Source organism: Poecilia formosa, unplaced genomic scaffold, assembly GCF_000485575.1.
Source record: "Poecilia formosa unplaced genomic scaffold, Poecilia_formosa-5.1.2 Scaffold289, whole genome shotgun sequence".
NCBI classification, from domain to species: Eukaryota; Metazoa; Chordata; class Actinopteri; order Cyprinodontiformes; family Poeciliidae; genus Poecilia; species Poecilia formosa.
In genome coordinates this window covers 609,405-628,543 of record NW_006800228.1, presented here as the reverse complement: position 1 = coordinate 628,543, position 19,139 = coordinate 609,405, and the positions used below count along the sequence as shown (strand labels likewise).

Genomic DNA, 19,139 nt, shown 5'->3' with positions numbered 1-19,139 from the left:
GGGAAAGAGAGGGAAAGAGAGGGAAAGAGAGGGAAGGTCGTCCACACAGAAGGGGTCTCACTCCCAGAAGGAACAATAGCAGACATGGAGCACAGTTACAAGTACCTGGGAATACCACAAGCAAAGAATACCACAAGCAAATGGCAACCTCGATGAGGTCACAAGGAAAGGAGCCACAGCCAAATACCTCCAACGAATAAGGCAAGTCCTGAGAAGCCAGCTCAATGTCAAGAACAAGATTTGTGCAATAAACAGCTATGCCTTACCAGTAATCAGATACCCTGCCGGGTTAATTAGCTGGTCAATGGAAGAGATAAAGGCCACGGATGTTAAGACTCGAAAGCTGGTAACCATGCATGGAGCACCCTGAGACTATACACGAGCCGTAAGGAAGGAGGCAGAGGACTAGAGAGTGTGAGAGCCACTGTCCATCCAAGATTCATAAATACATCAAGGACAAAGCCTCAACAGACTATGTGCTCAGCGAATGTCTCAGACAATGGGGAACAGAGGATGAGGTGCTGGAGGAACCATCATGGGAGGACAAGCTCCTACATGGGATGTACCACCGACAAATAACTATATCAATGGCTGGGGAATAGCTTTCCCAGCCATTGGTAGGATTTCTGATATCAAGAAATCCTACCAATGGCTGGGAAAAGCTGGACTCAAGGACAGTACAGAGGCCCTCATCCTCGCTACACAGGAACAGGCCCTAAACACCAGAGCAATAGAGGTTCAGATCTACCACACCAGACAAGACCCAAGGTGTAGGTTGTGCAAGGAGGCTCCTGAGACAGTCCAGCACATAACAGCAGGGTGCAAGATGCTGGCAGGGAAAGTGTACATGGAACGACATAACCAAGTGGCGGGCATAGTGTACAGAAACATCTGTGCAGAATATGGACTGGAAGCCCCGAGATCAAAGTGGGGAACACCCTCACTTTGATCAGTCACTCTCTACCAAAGGTGGTAGAGAATGATCAAGCTAAGATCCTGTGGGACTTCCAGATCCAGACAGACAAGATGGTAATGGCGAACCAACCGGACATTGTGGTGGTGGATAAAAAACAGAGGAAAGCCGTTGTGGTGGATGTAGCAATACCAAGTGACCACAACATCAGGAAAAAGGAGCATGAGAAACTGGAGAAATACCAGGGCCTCAGAGAGGAACTGGAAAAGATCTGGAAGGTGAAGACCATAGTGGTGCCTGTGGGGGCCCTCGGGGCAGTCACCCCCCAAACTGGAGCAGTGGCTAAAACAGATAACAGGAACAACATCAGACATCTCAGTCCAGAAATGTGCAGTTCTAGGCACAGCCAAGATACTGCGCAGAACCCTCAAGCTCCCAGGCCTCTGGTAGAGGACCCGAGCTCAGAGGATGAAAGAGACCACCCGCGGAGGGTGAGAGGGGAATTTTATTTTTTATATATATAATTATTCTATGCTGCTAGGATTGCATTGACTCGACTGATCATCCATTTTTAATAAATTATTCCTTACAGAACTGTGGCAGCATGTTGGATTTGATGCGTTACATTAGTTCTAATTTGTTCAATATTTCACGGATTCAGGCATCATTGTTTTGAATAAGTTACTGTGCAGCTGGAAGGATTTTTGATCTTTCTTTTTTAACTTTCCAACAGTTATGATGCGTAACCGTGGCAACAAGGTATTGTTTTTACACCTGGGAGCATAAAAGCTGATATCCAAGCACCAAAGTCGGTTTCTCCGTCAAAGCCTCAGGGTAGTTGCGGTTATACTCATGATAAAAGATAGGTTATGAAAATACAAATACTGTGTCGTGATTGACATTTTCCATTGTAAGAAAATCAAGTTGGAAATAATGTTACACTGATTACAAATAATGATAATAATATAAAAAGGTCTCCATCTGCATCCACCACTTGTGCTGGATGGGTCATATTTGTATCATTCTTGAGCACTTTGGAAAACTCATAAAAAATTGATTCATATTTACATAAAAAAATGTATTTTAGAAGAACAGATTGAAAATCCAGACAACTCTTGTCGTGAAAAGCTTGAAGTGGTTGCAATGTGCTACGTTGAGCTTCCCTCACCTGTTTATGTGCAGAATTGACATGAAACTGAAAAGGTTCCTCTGTCCTCATCTGCATCAGCAGCAGGGAGAATATCACCAAAACCAGCAAACCCAAAACAATAAGTATCAACCTCCCCTGCCTGCAGAGAAATGGGAAGAAAAAAAAAATCAAACAGGTAGGCTTAAAAAAAAATAAAGCTAAAGAGAAACATGAAAAGTGATAGAGAGGAAGTACGTTCCTCTCTATGACTATGAATGTGGAAGTCTAATGACTTCCACATTCATAGAGTCATAGAGAGGAAGTACGTTCATGTTTCTGATGACTTCCACATTCGAGACGTTACAGAGTCGAGCATTCGATTGACAGTTTCAGGTTCGAGGTTTTTATCTGCGGATGCAGCAACATCAGCATCTTATTCAGGCATCGGAGCAACAACCCCCTTATACGTGGCAGCAGCTTCGCACGCGGCATTTCGGGAAAAACAGTCGACCATTTTCCAGAAAAGCGACACACGACTTTGTACGGACTGTGTGATGCTGTGAGAGTTCTGGTGGAGCCCGCTGAACATCATCCAACAAAACCAAAAACAAACCATCCTCCTACCACTTCCTGTCATCTTTTTGTCAGTTCCTCCAGTAGCAACATCCGACTGTTGATCACGTTATTCGTGTCATGTGGGGAAAAAAAAATAAAATAAAAAGGTTTCCACTGCAGTTTTGGGAGATACATCTACACAGTCAAAAAATCCACCTCATCCAAGTGCAAAAACTAATTTTTTTCTAATTGGCATGTTTTCATTAAGAGAATTTGCTTTTGTAATTTCCAATTAGCAAATTTCTGTGGTTTATGGAAATGCAGCTTCTGTGCATTTCCATAAACAGAAGTTGTTTATGGAAAGTGATGGACCAGTGACAGCAACCCTGCAACGGTAAGCTGGCAAAGACAATGGATGGAGAATAAAGGTTGGGAGTTTTGCTCTTTATGAAACAGAAGGGAAGAGATGTGGGTCACCAAATACGGTTTACCATATTATACATGTTGCATGTACTAATTTATTTTCTGCATTTGTGTAATTTTAATGCTTAGATAAGATAAAGGGACAGTTTTATGTAAAATCGACTTTTTTGAGCTTTACATCATGTTGTAGTGTTATTTCCTGATCAAAAACAGACCTGGAGTGTTGCTTTGATTCTTTCATGCATGTTTGAGAAATCCTTTCAGCAACCATTCAGCTGTCCAAAACACCTGATTGGACCCAGCCCTGCCTCTGAGGATGAAGTTCCTCCTTTGATCTGCAGTTTACAAGCTTCCACCTCACAGAGCAGCCTTCCTCTCCAATTCCCCACTCAGCTCCTTCAGACTAGCCAGCAGCAATTTGCAAACACCAGGTGGAACTGCACATCTGCTGAGCTCATTATACAAAGTACTACTGAGTGCAACGCTGGTAAAAACGTTGTTAAAGCGTTAATAGAGGAGCCATGGTGTGATGACTTCTTAAAGAGCAGAAGCTTCTTAAAGAGACAAAGGCCCAATTTCAATGCCCAAGTCAATGTGAGGGGGATGTCTGGGTTGCTGGACTTGTTGCCCCAGCAAACCAGTAGTCTTGCATAAGTGGAAAAATCAGATGATGAATAGAAACAGTACTGGTCTGGATTTTTCTTTTGCATTTTCTGTCCTTGAACCTGCATTTCTGCTGTTGTCATGCTGACATGCAAATTATGGGAATGACATATTTACCTATTTGGGTCCAAATGACATGCATGCAAAGTCCAGCGACACTGCCAAACAATAACTGTTGTTTCCTAATGTTCCACACCAAAGAGAGGAGTTCTCAGCCACAGACACCGACACAATGTGAATGGGTGAGTAGTGATCACCTGTGTGCTGGACTGCGCAAGAAAAGCTTCATGTTGTCATCCGCCGTGGATCCAGCGATCACCTTGGGTCTCCCGGCTGAAGCTCGGAGCCCTCTGGCTCTCAGGCATCCTGTCCTGGACATACACACACACACACACACACACACACACACACACACACACACACACTGTATTTCTCTTCGTCCACACAGACTATCAGAACAGAGGAGCTTCTGTGGCTAATGTGAGCTAATTCAAAGGATTGGTGGTTGGATACATTTCCTACTTCCCCAGTGTCTGGGGTCAGATGACTGTCAGCTTACACACTCTGTTCGGTTTGACTGTCCGTGAACACACCACAGAGAAACAGCAATGACTATCATCATCTCAGGCATTAAAATATTTACCCAGTTTAGAGCTGTGACTAACAGGTAGTCGGTTACTTGCGTTAGTTATTATACTGATTTTTCATTAAACTACTCAAGAATTTTATTATACAATATTAGAAATACATTAAACATGCAAATAAACAAATTATTCAATTAACTTTTTTACAAAAGAAATGCATTTTATTTCCCAAAATGCAATTCATATTGGCCAATATTTGGATTTCCAATTCATAACTGGGTAGCAAAAGGTGCTAATTTTTTAAAAAACTGAATCTGAACCTGGTGAAGCCAAGACTGCCACACGTGGGGTTGCGACTAGAAAATAAGAATATTTTTTATCTTGAACTCAATATAGGTTTTGGCTTAATTCATGCTGGTAGGTGGCGTTAGTTTCACCCGTGCATCGAGAGTAATGCATTTCTCAATAAAACCTTTGGATTTCCTAAAATTCTTATTAAGTTCAGTATGCGATACACGCCTGAGAAAAATATGTAACAAAGCTGAAACGGTAATTAGATTTCCGACAGCCTCAAACCGACTAGCTGCTGGCTAAAACGCAGGTTGTGATCTGCACAAAAGATATTGCGTTTGTCCCATATACGACAGTCAGATTGATTTTATTAATTTTTTTTCTGTACCAACTTTGATCTCTTAAGCTCAGAACCATAACACCTACACAACAGTGAACGTTACTTCAAGTTAAAATTTATATAAATCACAGATAAGCATACAAAGCATAAAGATTCAATTTTAACAAAAAATGAGGTTTAGCATCATAAAAGATACATTTTAAAAACCCTTACTGAAGGCCTGACCCGGATCCTAACTCGAGCTTCATCTTGTTTTCCCACTTTTAAATGGCTAAGATGATAACATAACAGAGTAAAAGGCCTCCGCCTGATACTGTTTAATGAAATAACTCCGGACCGTAACATACCAATGAAAGGAGTTCAGTAATGGCTCTATTTTTTTTATGATTTAGTGGTCAGTGTCGGTGGGTCTATAAGCAAGCAGGGGGACAAACTGCGTTTTGTTCGGGGAGCATAATGGCGCTGTCTGTAACGGGGTGTTTTGGTGCGTTTCAGGCTCAGTTTAAATAGCGAGAGGTTCGCGTGCAAGTTACAGCGGGACGCTCGAGCGTTTTAGGACATTACCTATCGCTACATTATTAGCCTACATTAAGCTATCGCTCATATTCCTTACGTCTTCCTTTTACATCCGAGTAAAACCAGAAGTTAAGCTAGATATTTTCGAATATTGAGTTCTTTTACCACAGCGTCAAGAGGTGGTAAAATGTCTAATTTTTAAAATGTTTAAACATTAATCAAGCCACATTAAAAATGAGCTGCAGTTCGGTTACAATAGCCATAATTACCCTTTACGGAAATCGTCCGCTATTGGCCTTTATCTACTTATAACTGTCCTACATCTCATACAGTTTGCTCCCTTACTTACTTAAAAGTGTCCTTACCCTCGCATGGACTCCGGTGACTCTTCATGGTAAAATAAAATGAGCTGCTCTCCAGGTTCAGCGGGGAGCCTACTCCATATGTAACCTTCTTCAAGGAGCCGCTGACGCAGCCAGCCAATCAGCGACAGGGCAACACCCATCACTTCTGCTTTTTTTTCAGATTACACGCACATGATACAGTTACAAACCAACCTGCACGCACAAAACCGCTAAACAATTCACATTTATTAATACTTTGTACATCATTTGACACAGGAAACAATGGAGATGTAGGCTGCCTTCCAAACAATTCTGATAGTAAAGTCTCAGTTTAAAAAGTTTTGAACAGGAACTTTTAATTATTTACTGTATCATACAATATATGCATAAAGGCATACACAGTGGGTTACATTAATCTCCACATCAAACCTTTTCTAACAGGACATTTGGTTTGCAAAGTACTATTAAAAAAACCTATTAAACATAACATTCCTGTCTGCATTCCAGACAAGTGGCGCTTCAGCTGCAGGATTGAGATCAACAAACACGCAAACAGTTGCCATCGGCTCGTCCTACTGCAGAGGCTGCTTCAGTTCAAACAGCCCTGTTCCACCTTTGACCACCTTCCCCACAACCAAGCAGGCGGAGGGTGAAACCAGCTGATCACGTGACCCTGAGTCAGAATGAATAGCAGTTAATGAAAAAAGGAAAAAAAGAGCAAAGATATCAACGACCAAGAAAGAAACTGACCATGTTGATTTCTGTAAACCACTGTATGTTACTGAATGGATTGTGGTTAAAACGAGTGAACCAAAGCTGGAGGAATGTCAATTACATGCTCAAAGACAGGAGCCATTTTCATCCCACAAGTATGAAAATCAAATTAGACTCAAGATCCACCGTTTCCCTCCATTTCTTACCCAGCATGGTGGCCTGTTTGAGGAACTTGAAGCTGGTCTCGAAGGTCATCTGCTGCAGAGGGGACGAGTTCGACATGATGGCGTGTCGGTTTAACGGCTTGTAGATGCCTTCGAAACACATGTAGTCTGCCACCAATGACAGATGCCTGGGGTCAACCTCAATCCCTGCAGATGGGGGTCAGAGATACCGGGTCACAATCTGAGAGCCGTGTGCTCTAAGAGTTCTGGATGTTTTGTTCAACGTTACAGAGTTTTCTATACTCAAATCAACTGGGGATTCTTTCAGGATAAATATGACAGATGTGGGTGTAGAGGTCAGACTTTACACATTAAATCTGCAAAAATAAATAAGACAAAAAAAAAGAAAAGAAGGCAATAAGAAGGAAGGATGGTAATAGAAAGAAAGGAAGGAATGCAATAATATGGAAGAAAAAGAAGACAAAGGAATGAGCAAGAAGGAATGATAGAAAGAAGGAATACAAAAGGAAGTAAAGTAAGGAAAGAAGGCAATAGGAAAGAGAAAGACAGAAGACAAGGAAGGAAGGAGGGAAAGAAAGAAGGAAGAAAGGCAAAAGGAGGGACGGAAGAATCAAAGGAAAAAGGGAGTCAGATAATAGACAAATGGATGTGTGGATAGATGGAAAAAGTCAGGAAAAAAAATGAATTCCATCAAACCTGATCTAGACTAGAAAATTAATTAATTTCAAGACCTTTTTAAACACTGTAGTAATGCTGTGTGAGTTAGACCACAGGGGTGTGTGTGTGTGTGTGTGCGCGCGCGTGTACCATAAACTGCAAAGACGTCTTTGATCTCCTTCTCTATGACTTTCAGAGCCACCTCGATCCCGTAGGTGCTGGCCATGGCATGGACCTCATTGGAGTACAGTTTGTTGACGTCCAGGATCTGGAGACACAAGCTGATCATGTGACAACTAAACACATCCACGCAAAGATGTGCTTAGTTGTTGATTGTTGATTTAATTTCAACAATCAGGTTGGACTTAAACCAGTTCTGTTCAGCTGGTGGAACTGGAACATGAGGATATCTGCTGAGGTTAAAATGCTAAACCGTGTTCCTCAAGTCTTGAACGATGGCTGAACTTGTAAATGCAACAACTAATCAGATTCTAATATTAATATAGACATGTTGCAATGTGACGTCATGGACAGAAGATCCCTGCCCCATCGCCCTGCTGGAGGGCAAAAAAGTGCTAGCTTAGCATTGGCTTTAGCTGTTAAGTTGTTAACATAACATGCTAAATATTAAATGTAGCATTGTGTATGAAAGAAAAAGGGATGCAGTGCTTTGCTACTAACTGTCAACACTACAACATTTTAATAAAAAAAAATTACTACCTACCCTAACCCTAACTGATCTAGCTGAGCTAGATCAGTTATGCTAGATCTAGCCAAGATCTGGATCTTGGCCGACTAGATCAGTTATGCTGATCTAGTCATGCTAGATCAGTTACGCTAACTTGACTTTGACAACCTTAACATGTAGATGTGCTGTGGAGTTTGTTGTGTTTTGGTTCAGTTAGAAAAAAGAAAGGCGACCCACACACTGACTGACAGATCATCAGCAGAGCAGGTGTAGAGCGAGGGAGTAGGAGAATATGAGTGGTTTTGAACAACCGTTTTTCTGCATTATTTATGCCTTTCTTGTGACACACTGCACTGAATTAATAATGTTACAGGTCCAGGTTTAATTGAGTTAATAGGATAGTTCCACAGCTGCTGTGCGGCTACGGATGGAAAGTAAAACAATCATCTCATCGCCCTTCAGCGTTGTGCGCATGTGTAAAATGTCCGGATGTAAACAATAACATGCAACCTGTCTATACATGGAGAGAAATGTCTGAAAAAGTTGAAGCTTTACAACACATTATTGATAATAAAACATGCCACTGAGCTGTAATTTCAGGTTCTTTCATTCATATATATCTCTTGACATATGCTTCTTAGTTTACTGTGTAATCTCTTGTTATTCAGTGCAAGAGTGATTCAACAAAGTGTGGCATAAATTATGGAGTAAGTGTGTTGCAGGTTGTGTGGAATGCGACCGACGTACATCGTTGTACTTAAAGATTTCATGCATATTGATGCCCTCTGTGTTGAGAACCGTCTGTTTTTCCCCAGACTTGGTCGTGGTCTCGCTCAGCAGGCACCGCGTCAGGCCCCGGGTCTCCATGATGACGGCGTTCTGGGCCAGAGTCGACAGGACCGAGGTCAGGTCGAAGTGGATCCTGTTCATGGGGAATTCCAGCTCCACCTGTGTGAATGGTCACATTTCATGCAAGTCGTTAGCACATCGGAGCTGACGGGACGAAACAGAACAGCGGGGGAAGTTTAAAGTCTGAGCAAACCTTGGGCCTAACCCACACCAGGCACCTTTCACTACATTCAGTATGGTGACAGCCTTTATGGACTAAAAACCCACCGTTTTTAGGCAGGCAAGTTCCAATATTTCCAGCTGGAATTCTGATTTCAGGGGCTGTTTCTTGTATTTTTCCCAAAAGTCTCAGATTTAAGACTTTTAAATCTGACATACGAACGATAAGAGAATGTATCTGAAACCCCCTGTTAGTGTAGTTTATAGCAGATTCTCAAAGTAACTTATTAAAGAAAAGTCATTAATCAAGTATAACAATAAACATTGATTGAACTCCTACATAGGTGTACCATTTTGCACAAATATAGACCAATAATTCTGACGGTTTGCAGCCTACTTGTAGTTTACTGTAACTCTCTAAAGTGTAACCTGACTCACCTCACACCAGAGTTCTTCCTGCTGATCGAAGGAGTATCTCTGTATGGCCGAGTTAGACGACAGAACCGAGTTCACCCTCATCTGGACCGAGGACTCTCCCTCTTGCTCCGCTTTCATTTCTTTCTTCTTCTTCTTCTTCTTCTTCTTCTCCTGCTGCTGCTCTCCAGTGTCTGCTGACTCAGGCTGGGTCTCCTCCACAGCGTTTGCCTGGCTGTTCTCCTCTTCGCCCTCATCCTCTTCGGCATCGTCGCCTTCGCCCTCGTCTTCGCTTTCGTAGTCTACCTGTAGGCAGAGGTGAATTATCGGCTTGGACATCCATGACGCCAGGATTTTTGTTTCCAACTCTCCCAACTAGTCTACATTGACTAAATTCTCTGGGAATTTTTTTTCCCCCCAGTTCTGAATGAAAGCAATCAGATTGTTTAACACTGGTATTTGCTGAGTTATTATACAGTGAGAATCTCATCTTACAAAATACTCACAGTGTTCATCTAGATCCTGAGTCGGAACAGTGAACGAAATCTCATTAAGCAAGTGTTTCAAAACCATTTCTATAAGTACCACTTTAACCAGCGGTGGTTCTTTGGTTTTCAGTCTTACTGAACAGACATGTTATGTTTTTACCTCCCTCAGTCAGGCTGCATTCAGTTTTTAGCTTAGCTTACTTAGTTTCAGTTTCGTTTGATTCACAACTACTTTACTCATCTCCAAAGGAAATTAAATGTTGCAAGTGAACATTTCATTTCCCATTGAAATTAAATGCTAACATGAAAGCAACAGTGTTAGCTTTACTGGTTTCACTTCAATTCTTTTTTCAGCATCAACCCTTTAGCCTGGTATTTTATTTTATTTTAATGAGGAGAGATTTTTTTATTTTTTTATTTACAAGAACTGGATTTATTGTCACGTTTGTGCACACAAGGAATTTCACTTTGGTTCTGATTTACTTTCAATTAAGACATTTAAATTCTAAATACATGAGAAAGGAAAATTAAAAAGTACAATTACTTCTATGTCTTTTAAGAATAATTTTAAAAAAAACAACCATAATAGTGGGGTTCTCCAAGGCGCAATTCCTGGTCCAGTACTTTATTTTCTGTAAATTCTCCCAATAGTTTGGATTTTTAGCAAACAAACCAGACCAAATTGGACGGTCCAGAGACCATTTCAAGTAGCAAAAAACAAAAGAAGAAGAAAAAATGCAGCTTTTTACCAAAAATCTTTAGTTTCATTCAGTTTCATTATCACTGACATTAGCTAACTGAGTCATATTAAAATTTCTACTTCAAGTGTCAAATAACTTTGAATTAACAATCCACGACCTGGTGCAGAGGCTCTTTCCTTTTAGATACTTTTAAAAAATGGGGAAGACAACAGAATGCTCCATTTATAGAAGTTAGCTCTTTAGGTGAGCTAAAGAAAACAGCTCACTACATAACTACAGTGAAAGCAATAATCAAATTGTTTCAAACAACTAGAGCGGTGACTGATAAGGCTCGACAAGAACTCAAAAAAAGTGAGCAGAAGCATAATAACCGTTTCCAAAGGTCAATGTTGGCGTTTCTGAGTCTCCATATGTTTTCTTCTTTTATATCTTTATTGCAGGTGCCAGTAACTGTTGCAACCAAAGTCCCTCCATGATTCTACAGCTACATTGTTCATCAGTAAGGTTTTTTGTTTTTGGAGTAAAACCACTTTAAGTGTTTTTGTTCTAGTTTCTACAGCAAATATCTCAGTACACTTGAAATAAGACAAGACTAACAAGAAATAAGAGTTTGTTTTAAGTCAATAATTCCTTAATATTGATGAAAAGGTTCTTGTTGCATTGGCAGATTATTTAACAAGATATTTTAAAAGTGAAATAATCTACCTTTGGAAGTAGTGATTTCTCATCAATATTAAGGAAACAATGACTCAAAACAAGCTGCTATATCTTGCTGAAAAGCTACTTGTAAGTTAGTTTTGTCCTATTTAAAGTGCACTAAGATATTTGCACAAGAAACTAGACTAAAAACACTGCTTGTACTGCTTGTATGCTGATTGGACGGGAGTTTCTGGGAGTACATTTCATTCCAACCAAGATGAAACTCGTGTTGGCGACCAGGAGAAAATGATAAAAGTAATTTGTGGTATTACGTTTCACAATGGACGCAGCCTCAGCCCTACCTCCTCCGCCTGCTTGCTTTTCCTCTTGGCATCTGACGCGTCGGCGTCTCCTTCATCCCCCTGGTCATCAACCACCTCTCTTTCCTCCTCCTCCTCTTCTCCACCGCCGTCCTGCGGAACGTCAACGTGAACGAAAATAAAAGCTCGAGTGCGACTGCGGCTGATGGAGAACACTGACAAAATAATAAGACAAAACTAAATTAAAACCTGGGCCCCCGCGGTCCCGTCCTCGTCCATGTTTTTATCTCCAGGGGTGGCCTTCCTCGTCTCCACGGCGATGGAGGCCAGCTTAGCTGTGCGCTTTTTAATGGCTTCCAGGAGGAGACGGAAAAACCTGAAAATAGATGAAGAGGTGGATGAGAGAAGGTGGGGTTAAAGACAAACAGGTTGTCTCTGACTGTTTCCTGACATGCAAACACACACCTTGTCTCCATGTAGCGGAGGATCTGATGGGGAGTTAAAAGCTTGTCGTCACGGTAACGCTCGGGAGGGAGGAAGTGAAAGGTGACTTTAAACAATTGCAGTCTTTGATAAGTTTCGATCCGAAGCGTCTCGACAACATCCACCTTCTGCAGCACCTACACACACACACACACACACACACACACACACACACACACACACACACACACACACACACACGCACGTTTATATTATGGAACATATCACAACATTCTATTGATTTTTATTCATCTTAAGAACTTAATTTATCTGTAACTTTGATAAATAAAAGAAACATTATTGTGTATTTTCCAGTTATACAGTGCAGTTTTGTAATTATAAAAATGCTGTATATATCAAACATGACTTAAAAATCAGACTTTTTAATTTAACACCTTGAAATTGGGCTTCCGTCTCTTTAACAACTCTTTCTGAAACTCCATCCTCAAGAAGTCATCACAACATGGTTCCTCTATTAACCCTGTAGACGTTTTTACCAGCGTGTCACTGAGAATTAGCTGATAAAATGAGCTCAGCAGTTCCACCAGGTGTTTGCTAATTGCTGCTGGCTAGTCTGAAGGAGCTGAGTGGGAGAGTGGCAGGGGAGGGCTGCTCTGTGAGGCAGAAACTCGGTAGCTTGGAAACCGCAGCTCTGAGAGGAGCTTCGTCCTCAAAGGTGGGGCTAGGTTCACCCAGGTGTTTTAGCACAGCTGAATGGTTGCCATGGAGATTGAAGAATTTCTGAAGCATGCATGAAAGAATCAAGGCAACACTCCAAGTATGCTTTTGATGAGGGAACAGTATTATAACATGATGTAATGCTAAAAAAAAAGTTGATTTTACACTACACCTGGTACTTTTAGCCATTCCTAAGTATAACCTCAAGCTAAACTGAACTCATGTTCTGAGCAGAAAAGCGACGGTCTGCTGCATTAAGACTGGGCTTTGATGAAGGAGGAACAGCTAAGCTCAGAAAGAGACCTCAGCAGAGGAGATAAGTAAAGCACCATATAACAGAGGAAAAGAAACTGATAAGGAAACAGAACTGTGACGGCCTCTGACCTCAGCCAGGCAGACTCTGCTGAGCTGCTTTCGCAGGGTTTTGGCCCTCTTCAAGGCCTTCTTGTTGTTCAGCACCGGGACGCTCATCATGGGGGTTTTAATGTTGGAACTGGCCACCATTAGGATCTCCCTCAGTCTGGAAGGTTGGACATGTGTTGGCACACGTTAAAATGAGATGTCAACGATAACGATGGACACCAGTGTTGTGAGCGTGAGGGGTTGTTACCGAGGGATTCCCAGAGTGACGTTCATCTCTCCTCTGCCCGCGAAGTGGAAGGTGTTGAGGGTCATCTGGGTGGAGGGCTCGCCTATGGACTGAGCCGCCAGCAGGCCCACAGCTTCCCCTGGGTCACACAGGGAGCGCTGCCACTTATAGTGGAGCAGCTGCCGCAGCCTGCAATCATTCATCACTGTATGTTACTCAGCTGCTTTTACAGGACACGCTCTGCTGAGCAGAGGAGAAACAATCAAACAGGAATCTAATTCTAGCTGTACAGAACAGAGTGGGAGGGTGTGGCAAAAAGAAAAACAAAAGTCGATAACATAATTCTCATTTACTAACCATTCAAAATGTCCTAAAAACTGGATTAAAATGTCCAAAAATCATTGTAATTGGTCATTTTGGGCATTTTTACCCAAAATTAGATAAAAATGCCCCCAAATCTTTTTGAAATGTCTCTTCAGAATCCCGAAAAATAAAAAAAAGACAAAAAAGTCCCAAAAACTATGCACCTAAATTGTATACCAGTGCCATACTGTTACTGTTATATGTACAATGTACTGAAAGTAATGTAATTTACTCTGTGCCAACCAGATAGGTTTATATTTACATTTGTTTGTATTTATTCTGTTCATAAGTGGAACATCAGTAAAAATTTCAACGACAAAAAAAGTCCCAAAAATTTATTATAATGTTCCCAAAACTCATTAACAATGTCCCAAATACTGATTAAAAATGGTCCAAAATTGGCTAAAAATATTCCTTAAACCAATTAAAAAGAACTGACTTTAAATGACCCAAAAATTAATCAAAATTTACCCAAAATGAATTTAAAATGTCCCAAGAACTGATTTTAAATGTTTTTTTTTGGTTATTCTGTTATTTGTCAGCCTGCATTTTGTAACCCAGAGCAACATCCCAGCCACAAAAATTATCAGATGGCTAAAAACTCCATCTGATAACTGGAACTTGCAACGTCATTGTCCCTGGAGGAGCCTGTCTGCAGAAACGTGACGCTTCACTAAAGCGAAACAGGAACGGAAACAGGGAGGGAGTGCTTCCATTTAATCAAGGATTAATATTTAAAACTTTATAAACATGAAAAAAAAAACGATTTTAATATTTCCATTTGTCATTCTGCCTTGCAGAGGCAGACAGGAGTAGACCGTGAGGATTCTTTGCACACTGATAGATTAAGGCAGAAATCAGAGTTATGAGTTGAAAATTGATTTTGAATCAAATTATGAAATGGTAAAAAAAAAGATTCCCACCCCTGGTGTAAGGCAGCAATGTCAGACAGCTCAAAAGAAAAAATCAAGAAAAAAATCAGAAAAATGCTGAAAATTTAAAGCAATTTGAAGAGTTAAACGTTGTGGTAAAGACTGCTTCACTATCTGCAACAGCCAACGCGAAAACAAGGTGGGACTTAAAGACATTTTCAGCGATATGGAAACTTGACATATTTTTGCCTCACTTTGTCACCACTTACCATAAAACAGGAAACTAGAAGAAGAACTAAGATTGATTACATGCCTCAGATGGTGACAGACCTGACCACAGTTCAACCAGACTTTATTTTTATCTTTTTAGCAACGCTCAGACTAGTGGAAGCAAAATTATGAGAGGTTCAATCATCCTCTAGGAAGACTTGTGTTTTTTGTTGTTGTTTTTTTTCAGTACCTCTGTGTCTCCATGTCATCTTCTGTGGCGTTGCCTCTGTTCTGCAGGTATTTCTCGGTGATGTCATGGAAGTTTTCCGACACCGACCCGAAGCAGACGTCGGGCCTGAACAGGCCCAGGGTCGGCTCGGGGCAGCGGGACGACCGCCTGGCGTATTTGGCTCTGCCGGCTTCGTCCAGAGAGTGCCAGTCCTTCACCAACTGACGAGACAAAGAGAGAGAGAGAGGAAGAGAGAGAGAGAGAGAAGGGTTAAGATGATGCAGTATGTGCAGGAAGTCGAACTAAAACGGACTTTTACCTGCAGCACTGCAGGGTCTTGAGCGGGCAGCGGCTCTGTTGACGGCATGGCCTCTCGTAGTTTCGCTAGCTTCTTTTGGGAAAACAGTAGAAAGGCTCCTGGCACGGAAAACACAGTCAAATCAAAATTTACGGAAAAAAAATGTAAAAAACAAACTTTTTTTTGCTTGTTTTTTTTTTTTTAAATGTATATACCTCTGCGGGGACATGCCAGCTCTCTCTTTGCTTTCCAGCGCTGGATGGCTGTGAAGTGGTGGGCTGCAGTGTGAGGGTCCAAACGGGCCAGAACGCTGTCCAGGTTCTGTGACTTCCTGATGACCTGAGGAGGAACAGGAAGCACAGGCAAAGGAAGTTTTAAAGGATTCTATGCTTAACTGTGATAATAGCAACGGGAGATGAAGAAAGAACAGAGAAAATATTTTACAGTCATAAGAAAGAAGAAGCCAAAGTTAAAGTTATGACAACATTTATATGCTACTCCGATTCTGGATATTCCATCAATAAATCTTTCTTTATATCATTTTTCTGTTTTTCTTCATTCTTTCTTTTCCTTCTTTGCATCTTTTTCTTCATCCTCTATTTTTTGTATGTTTCTTTCAAAATTGTGGAGTTTGTTGGTCTAAACTTGCTCTTACATTTGGTGCAGGTTGTACAAGAAACGAAGCTCCCGAGTGGAAATTGTAAAATTTTTTCGTAAGACAAGCATTTATGCTAGTAGAAGAAAGAAGAAGAATGTTGCAGGGGAAACGGCGACATAATCCTCACTTTAACAGAATAAAAGTTGACTTTTAACGACGCCGTGTGTTCTGTGGTTGATGGACGGTTCGTTTTTAACTCTGCGTTTATGTGAATGCTTCTTGAAAAAAAAAAAAAAGGGGCAAAACGAAACAAATTTTTGATCGTCTTCTCTTTTATTTCCTTCCTTCCTTTCAACAAGCAGAGTGAATCTTCTTGTGGTTTGTAGTGATGTGTGTTTTCTCTGTATCAACAGAAACTGAACCACTGGAACAAAGACACCAAGTAAGTAAACAGAGCATCGCGGTGAAAACGCCCCGACTGTAGCCCTATCTGCATCAGGGAAGGTGTGGGAGAAACAGTCACTCACGTTAAACATGTTAGAAACTTGAAGTGAACCATAAGCAGCTGCTTTAGTAGCTGTGTGCAGCAAATATTTGTCCCCGGACGGCCATGCCGAATCACCGTGGGGCCCATCGGCTACACTGTTACTATACCAACCACTTTGGCCAGTGACATCCAGGGGGAAGGAAGCACTGAATTTGTTTGAATAAGTTTTGCGCACTTTTTGTAATTGAAACGCTGCTATTCATAGTGAAAATTGCCAACTTTGACCCCTTCTTTTGATAACTTCATCACAGAAGAGAATTGTCAGCCATTAGTGACTAGATACGGTGCATTCACTGACAAGAAAAAAGATGGGATTATTCATTTCCAACCAGTAGATCAGCAATCAGGGATGGTTGAAAGTCAGAATCTCTTTTTGCAGACCCCAGTTGGTTTTGCGGTACATCTCTAAGTATAACATCAACAAGATGGATTTAAAAAAATATTCAGTTATGCTAGCAAATTATGACAAATGGTTCCAAAAAGTAGCAATTTTTTTTTTTTTTTAAATCAGAGTCTAGCATCCCCACAGAAAGCCAGTCAGTGTCAGTGTTTATTGCGACACCTCGTAGTTGTTCTCGATGAACGGGAACTGCCTCGGCTGCAGGAACTGGGTCTTGGGGATGTCCAGCCCATCCTCGCCATACAGGAACTGGACCACGGAGCCGTCGCTGTCTCTGACGGTCAGGTCGTACTGCACCACCAGACCCTCCAGGTGCTTTATGATGCATCTGGGGAACAGAAGGTGGGGGGGCAAGAAGGCAGCAGATGAAGAGAAGAGGAAGCACAGCAATCCCACACTTTTATAACCACTTCAACTTCCCAACGCCGGCTGATGATGAGGCTAAAGCTTGCTCTGTTTACATCAGGAAAAACTTTGTGAAAAGACGAGTTACCTCTGCAGATATCCTGATCGGGACGTTTTCACAGCTGTGTCCACCAGGCCTTCTCTCCCAGCCATGCAATGGAAGAAAAACTCCTGGAGACACATCACAATCATCAGGGTTTCTGCAGATTTCACCAACTCAAATTGAAGACTTTTTAAGACCATTAATTAAATTAAAGATCCAAATCACAATAGAAATGTACAAAACAAAGCAGCATATTTTATAGAGTAGTAGTGCCAAGCCTCTTTTTTTTTCCACAGACAGCACCTAGACTTGTGTCAGGTGTAGTGGAGCCAAGTGGTGATAAATTTGCAACCATGATGAACTCAGAAAAGCTAGCTTGCTCGTTAGCAAAGGTATATAAGCAGTTAGCAGCTATTTGAAAGCGACTCAAACGGCTGCCTGACAGAAAAATCCCATGACAAAAACAAACTACATAGCTAGCTAATAAGGGTTTATTAGCAGCTAGTTAGCTCCGGTTTCAACAGCCTCAATCACAGAACATGATGAAGATGTCTGAGTGTGACTCAAACATTTGCCTGACAGAAAAGTCCCAAGAGAAAAATAAGCTACAGAGGAAATGAGATTAACTAGAAAACACTAATTTTAAGACTTATGATTAACATATTTAAGGCCAACTTACATTTTTTTTCCCCCAAATTAATTTAAGACATTTTAATGCCTTAATTTTAGATTTTTGAATTTAAGACTTTACGGATGGAGACACCTTCATCATGGAGTAACCAAACGTTTTATTAATGCAAAGGTGCCAAAGTCAAAGCAGGGACATAAGTAGTAAAAATAATCAACATGTGGTGGGAAAGCAATTTATGCTTCAATTTAATATTAGAGCTGATTCTATTTCTTTGTGGGACAAAGATAGTATAGTATCTTACAGAACTAATATCCTGTTAGGTTTAGAAATGTAAGTAGCACAACTTCCCAAATAATTTCACCTTATTACAAACAAGTTTATTTATGAAACGTTTAGTAAGCAAATGTTTTATCTGCTGTTGAATGTGCAACTTGACCTGCACGTATCTGACAGTCTGCATGGCATAATGTCCTTCCGTAGTTAAACACAAACCGCCCTCCACCTCCACAGCCAACTGGACGAACCTGTGGCTTGATTCCTGTGAGGAAGCGTCCAGAAACGAAGCCCCCTGCTCCAGGTGAAGGGTCGTACGGCTGAAAGCAAGGCAGAAACTTTCCTGATGGCATCAGTGGCGGCCTGCGGCCCTCCAGCTCGATCTGACCCAGCAGGCAGGAGATCTGGAACGAGCAGCAACAAACATTTATTCTTCACAATCCAAATAAAATGGAGGACGGGACGCTGTGGGAAGATGAGGGTGAACTTGCGTCACCTGCATGGTGTTGACGGTGGAGCCTTTAGCTCCAGACTGCACCATGAGCTGGAGGTTGTTGTCTGGGAACGGGGTGTGCAGTCCGACCGGCATACACACCTGCACACAGACACATGGTCATTGAAACACACTTTGATTTGTGATGCTTCATCCTGTTAAGGATGTCTAGAAACTGGAGTCACAGTTTTTTGGAGTCATAAAATCCATCAGCTTTAATGACATTATTGGAGTCTGAGTACATGAACTCGTTGGATTTCATCCGTTTTTTTTCCCTTCGCAAATCATGAAACAATAAAGTTTTAAAGACTTCTGATAAAGGGAGATTGCCCTATTTTTTTAGCATATGGGCAATAAGTTACAAACTGAAATTTCCAAAATAAACCAAGAATTTTCTTTTTAAAGTATCTCGAGAGGATAATCCACGAAGAAATACAGATTTAATAAAGGCTGTG

At 41.3% G+C, this 19,139-nt stretch overlaps 2 protein-coding genes across 3 annotated transcripts in view; both read right to left on the bottom strand.

Annotated features, from left to right (window-relative positions):
• The window catches only part of st3gal5 (ST3 beta-galactoside alpha-2,3-sialyltransferase 5), a 24,925-nt gene extending 18,991 nt beyond the window's left edge, over positions 1-5,934 (bottom strand). The window contains exons 1-3 of one of the 2 annotated variants that reach the window (XM_016681700.1): positions 5,780-5,934; positions 3,941-4,054; positions 2,082-2,202 (exon numbers count right to left, since the gene is read on the bottom strand). In XM_016681700.1, the coding sequence (XP_016537186.1) occupies positions 2,082-2,202; positions 3,941-4,054; positions 5,780-5,919 (375 nt within the window). In that variant the 5' untranslated portion in view covers positions 5,920-5,934. Of the gene's footprint in view, positions 1-2,081; positions 2,203-3,940; positions 4,055-5,683; positions 5,708-5,779 lie in introns of those variants that run through there. The other variant, XM_016681701.1, reaches the window with a different exon arrangement.
• A 53-nt stretch (positions 5,935-5,987) lies between these two features.
• The window catches only part of polr1a (RNA polymerase I subunit A), a 25,805-nt gene continuing 12,653 nt past the window's right edge, over positions 5,988-19,139 (bottom strand). Inside the window, exons 21-37 of the mRNA XM_007571885.2 lie at positions 18,688-18,786; positions 18,443-18,595; positions 17,333-17,415; positions 17,002-17,167; positions 15,510-15,633; positions 15,316-15,413; positions 15,018-15,217; positions 13,344-13,511; positions 13,118-13,253; positions 12,038-12,192; positions 11,822-11,948; positions 11,615-11,725; positions 9,449-9,730; positions 8,750-8,950; positions 7,465-7,582; positions 6,679-6,843; positions 5,988-6,431 (exon numbers count right to left, since the gene is read on the bottom strand). Of these exons, the coding sequence (XP_007571947.1) occupies positions 6,331-6,431; positions 6,679-6,843; positions 7,465-7,582; positions 8,750-8,950; positions 9,449-9,730; positions 11,615-11,725; positions 11,822-11,948; positions 12,038-12,192; positions 13,118-13,253; positions 13,344-13,511; positions 15,018-15,217; positions 15,316-15,413; positions 15,510-15,633; positions 17,002-17,167; positions 17,333-17,415; positions 18,443-18,595; positions 18,688-18,786 (2,487 nt within the window). The 3' untranslated portion in view covers positions 5,988-6,330. The remainder of the gene's footprint in view (positions 6,432-6,678; positions 6,844-7,464; positions 7,583-8,749; positions 8,951-9,448; positions 9,731-11,614; positions 11,726-11,821; positions 11,949-12,037; positions 12,193-13,117; positions 13,254-13,343; positions 13,512-15,017; positions 15,218-15,315; positions 15,414-15,509; positions 15,634-17,001; positions 17,168-17,332; positions 17,416-18,442; positions 18,596-18,687; positions 18,787-19,139) is intronic.